We start from the raw sequence: 5,790 nt of genomic DNA on the forward strand, positions 1-5,790 counted from the left end.
TCAGTTTTTTTTTTAAAAATACACATAGCTAAAAATATACAATATTTCATTTTTGCTTCCTTAATCACACACTGCTGACAACATAGACATTTATTTCAGAGAAAGGCATAAAATATTTTTTATTTCTACTCTCGAGGGTCTATGTCTTTAATTTAGTGAAGAAAAAAAATAACACGATTTTATACTATATATATATATATATATATATATATATATAAATTCATGAGTCGATTTAAGCTAGACCACTATTGAAGCACTGGACGACCGTTTCGTCTTAATGTAGGACTCCTCAGCAGTACACATCCACGACTGGTTGAAGTTAGACATTAACACTGTTGGGTGTGGGCGCAGTTGTCTAGAGGTTAAGCGTTGGCGTGCGAGACCGAAGAACCTAGGTCCGAGTTCCGCTTGCAGGATAGTGGATACGCTCTGCTGACGGGTCCCATACTAGAACGAAACGGCAGTCAAGTGCTTCCAAGTTTTCCATGTTGGTCTAGCTTTAATGAACTCAGAAATTCAACTATTAAGTGCCTACAATCTCCACAAACCTTTATCCTGAGATATATATCGTTAGTCCGGCGTTTTAAAGGCAGCTAAGGAGGTAAAATAATTCTGCTTACACACAAATATAAGATTACAAAACGAGACCTGAGCATGAAGTATGCATCATTATCATAACTGAGAAGAACAAATAGGCAAATGTGGAAGTTGAACTTCATTACATCAGTAGTTATGTGTTATATAATGATTGTTGACTGGTGACGTCTACCATTTCATTCAATACACATGTAATAACTCATTGGATTGCTTGAAATTACTTTTATTAAATACATTATAATAAATATTTTTGTAACAAAAAAAGGCAATTAGGGAATATTTGAAAAGTAGGAAAGCAAAACATTTTATCGAGATTTTTAATAATTTTAGTATGTAGCATGTCACAGATCATTAATTTTGACATTAAAATTAAATAAGAATTCAACAGTAGTCATCTATAAAAGCGGAAAGTTTTTAGATAAACACAATTATGACATACATAAGCAACCATATAAATGTCTATATCACTCATAACCAATTGATTGTTGCTCCCACTAGTTTTATCAGTAAAGTGGATTTTAAAAAGAATATGAAGGTTATTTCACACCAGAACGACACAACTGCTATTCTGTATATGATAGCTCAACACTTGTAAGGATGAAATTTTTCAATAGTACTATTAAAATGAATGTTGATTGGAAGATAAGTAGAACAATTTTTTGTATATAATCGAATTGTGTTATATAGGAATAGGAATAAGAAAGCGAAATTCATCACATCAACAAATACACAAAAAAGAAGAAATCATTTTTCATAAAAACAAAATCACGTACATAATAATCTCTATCAGCCTGAGTTGAATTCAGCCTGGAATATTCAACTATACGTCAACTTGTCGAGAGGTTCAAGCGAGTTCATGTATTCATATTAATAAATGACTTATTACTATTTAAATAAATACAATCCAAATCGAATAAAAGAAAACAAAAAGAAAGATGCAACAAAACCACGAAAAAAGCAACACGACTAGATTATCACATTCATTGAAAATAATAGCTATAATGGTGTATCTATTACCATATGAATGTTTAATTCTCATAGTGGATGTTTCCCTTATTATAAACATATTCATTTTTTTTATTGGAATGAATTGCAAGAGAACAATATTTAATGGAAATAGATCAGAATTCTAAACAATAAATGTGAGAAACCTACTAACGGATAGACTACGAACAGAAAATAATATTCAAAGATCAAATTCTTTCTGTGATAATCTCATTCTAGCTGTTTTTAGATCTGATAAACTTTCGTTATATGTAGTTGCTTGCAATAATGGCTTAGATATATCTTTTGATGAAAGTGGTTTACGTCCACCTGTTACAACTGTTGTTGTTAGTAGTTGTGTTGTATTGTGTTGATTAGTGATTGTTTTTTGTTGACAACTTTGTTTATTAATAGATGACTGAGAATTATTAAGTATAGCAGATTTTGATTGATTATCAAGTGTGTTTTTAGATTTACGTTGTAATGTGTTAATCATAACTGGATCATTTAAAGAACACATCGGTCCTTCATAAGTCATTGTTTCAAGACGTGGTTCTGAAATGAATGTAGTTGGTTTTATGGATGTACTGTTCGATTGTAAATGTTGTTGGTGATGTTCAAAAGCAGTGGAGAGACGTTCATCATACTTCAGGTGACTAGTTGGGATCGTTACTTTACTATCTTCTTTGATGATGCCGTTTTTATCTAAATAAAAGTATTAGAATACTACTGTCAAAAACTAATTAGAAAACTAAATTACACACAGAAGAATATTATCATTCGTTTAGTCTAGTAACGTTTTAGGTGAAAAAAGATCTAGCGTGTCTTCAGTTCATGATCCATTTTGGGCCGAGGGTGGGAAAATTGCGCTTTCCTTCTTAAAACACTCATATGGTCGCGCGTATAAAGTCACTGGCAGGGAAATCCTGAGGGAACAAAAGGTGCATGAACCTATTGTTGGTCACTATGGGAGTGCATCCCCAATGTTGCTACACTGCTTTATGGATTATGCCTCTAGATCAGGCTCCGGGAGTGCCCCTAAGGAAAAGAATTGCTTCATTTTGAGGACCCTGGCAGTGTCCCAGCCCACACACATTCAAAGATTTGTATGAGGCATGGATATTGCGGTTCCTCTTTGTGACAATTTTCGTTTTTAAAATATAAGTGATTCGTTTGGATTTAGTTTACATTATGAAGTGAAGTTTGTTGATAAACCAGGGGAAAATTCTCATTACCTAGAATAAAGGCTATTCAGGTGTAAACTGATAACTCAGATTCGAGACATTCACTAGTTCAAAAAACAAAGTATATAGCGTTGAAGCATAAATGCTTAAGAGCAATCGAGTTTGTTGTGACATAAGTAAATAACCAGTAAAACCGTATTATAAATTATTTCCTCGAAAGGAAAATGTTTCTTATCTTCAGCATAGTTTAAAGATGCACTTTTTTAATTCAGTCAGTCAGTCAGCTACAACGTAGGACCAGGCACATATATGCATCGGTCCAAGTTGCCATACCTCGTTAGCACAACAAGATCAACACCGGATTCATAGAAGTAATTAATTTAGTGGTGGTAGTATATAAAAGATAGGTTGTATAGAAGGATATAGTATAGGAAGGAAAAAAAGTTATGAAGCAATTTTAATCTCAAGGTTTAAGGGAAGATAAAGAGTGTATACACCTACACCATTGTGATCGATTCTGAGTCATGTCACCCAGTCTCCAACCATTGATTACGATAGTCACGCGGACCCCAACCAGGTAGTCTGCATCTACCAACATGACACAGATTAGAAGTTATTGACTTCAAACACTGATGCCTTGTTTTGGTTTGGCCGCCCTAATTCTCTTCCAACCATCCCCAATACTAGTCAGCATTGCGCGTCGTGGTAATCGTTGTTTAGACATACGTAACACGTGACCCAACCATCTCAGTCGATGAAGATTCATGACCTCATCAACTGATTTACCATTATTCCCTAATACCCTGCTGCTAACCTCACTATTACTTACCCGGTGATCCCAGCAGATGCGAGCAATATTTCTAAGGCATCTATGGTCAAATACTAGTAACTTGCGAGTATCTTCTACTCTTAATGGCCATGTTTCACAGCCGTAAAGTAGAACAGAGCGAACTGCTGCGCAGTATACTCGTCCCTTAATTGATAGACGGATATCTCGCCTTCGCTATAGGTGACATAAGTTGGCAAAAGGCAGACGAGCTTTTTGAATTCGTGCAGAGATTTTGTCAGACACCAACCCATTAGGGCTGATCAGACTTCCAAGTTAAGTGAAGTTGTCGACGCGTTCGACTACTTCACTCCCTATCCTTAGTTCAGGTGTTGACGCAGGCCAGTCCTGGATTAACAATTTACATTTGGATGGGGAGAAACGCATTCCAAACATCCTGGCATTATTACTCAGTTCTAACAGAAGACTCTGCATTTTACCAGTGTCTTCACTAAACAGGACTATGTCATCTGCGTATTCTAAGTCGACCGTTGCTGCTACCTTGACGTGGTGGTCGGGCTTGCCTATCGTGATGAGTCAATCGAGCTATACTGGCTGGAACAATCGTTCCTCAAGGTCCTACCATGCCAGGCAGGTCGTTTGAAGAGCGGTGAGACTAAAAGCAGCAAACCCAAGGTCCGAAGGCGAAGTCGTTCTGCTCACTGTACGGAGGTGTGACAGCAGTAAGGTGTTTCCTTCAGACAACCAGCATGACAGCGATGCTGTCTTCCCACAAGGAGGGGTGGGGTTAGAAAAGGTCGACCCTAAGAATGCACACCTCGCCTTATCCCACGGATATCCGTCTCCGGCGGTAAGGTCCTTTGAAGAACGGAGCTAACACAAAAACTACCCACAAAAAGGTCGTGTGTGACCAACCTCAAGCAGTTGTTCCTTGGGCACTGCGGTCACGCTCTCAGGTCATTAAGACCACTTCTAACCCAATTTCCTTTTCAGGTACCTCTAGAAGAACCCTTCCACGATGTGGGCAACCGGGAAGTGATAACTGCCCTCATACCTCTAACAGCACTCAAGACCACTCACTTTTTTTAATTATTTGGAAGTGTTGTTTACTATGGTAACTTGTTTTCATTTGAAATCAAAGTGACATTTTTCAAAGTGTCTCATAATTAATACAATATATTTTTTTATAAGTTTAGATTTAGACTTTTTCCATCCTATTGTAATTACTTATGTATTTATTGAGTGCGATTACTTCAGTCTGAGAGTTGCACACTGCGAAGTAAATCAAAGCAGGGTTAATGTGGTTGTTTTATTGAGGGGATATTATATATAATCGGAGATTGACCATGGAATAGTACGTGATAAAGGTTACTCTTTTGGATATAATAATTTAAACAATATGGGATTCTCTTAATATTTATCTTATTATATACTTCACAACTGTACCATTTCTAGAAATTAAAGTTGGAATATCTCTTTTCGCACCTGTTCGCTGATATTTGTTTTCTGACTTCGTGCTATTTTCTGTTGATGAACTAGTGAACAAGGTGTTTTGTGAGCAAGTTGTTTTGACTCCACTGAAGTTGGAAGTTGTTCTCTTCGAGGGCACTGGTTCAAAGCTGACTGTTTTTGGTTTAACTGGTCTGTAAGAACCGTTTGATAGTTTACCGTTGGATGTGATATTACAGTAACCATTGGTTTGACCGTTGATGAATTCCTTATTCTCTGAGACTTTTGGATCGGCGGCTGCGAATGCAAGTAAGGGGTACGGTTTTTCGAGTCTGTCACTTTGTTTTGAATTTTTGACTTCGTCATGTCTAAGTAGAGAAAAAAACGGAATGATAGTAATTATTAATCCCATACGAATGAACATCCAACCTAACATTTCCCCATACAATCACAGTTGAATAATAATGTTTTATAAATTATAAGATTGAACCAATACCTCGAAATTGCAGTATAATGACAAAATAAATGTTTACGCCGAATCATACGAGAAAGTCGGATAATAAACTGTGGTATTTTAAAATTAAAGATCACAGATTAGGTCAGATTTTCAAATAATAAATCAGTATCAATGTTGCAGGATGTTTTAAATAAGGAATAGAAAACAGTAGTTGCAATTAGGCAGCAATAAAAAAAACGATTTATTTATCTTAATTATCAGAAGGGGTTTTGTGGAGATTTAGTATTTTCATAGTTGAAAGCGTGAGTCAATTGAAGCTAGATCATCATGGA

At 36.1% G+C, this 5,790-nt stretch overlaps 1 protein-coding gene across 2 annotated transcripts in view; it reads right to left on the reverse strand.

Moving 5' to 3' along the window:
• Positions 1-1,783: 1,783 nt before the first annotated feature.
• The window catches only part of Smp_160620.1 (subfamily M12B unassigned peptidase (M12 family)), a gene marked incomplete at both ends in the record, with an annotated part of 64,237 nt that continues 60,230 nt past the window's right edge, over positions 1,784-5,790 (reverse strand). For both annotated transcript variants that reach the window (XM_018792608.1, XM_018792609.1), the window contains 2 exons: positions 1,784-2,286; positions 5,038-5,369. In XM_018792608.1, coding sequence (XP_018644295.1) covers positions 1,784-2,286; positions 5,038-5,369 — 835 coding nt within the window. The remainder of the gene's footprint in view (positions 2,287-5,037; positions 5,370-5,790) is intronic.

The sequence above is a fragment of the Schistosoma mansoni genome (genome assembly GCF_000237925.1).
Source record: "Schistosoma mansoni, WGS project CABG00000000 data, supercontig 0240, strain Puerto Rico, whole genome shotgun sequence".
Classification (NCBI taxonomy): domain Eukaryota; kingdom Metazoa; phylum Platyhelminthes; class Trematoda; order Strigeidida; family Schistosomatidae; genus Schistosoma; species Schistosoma mansoni.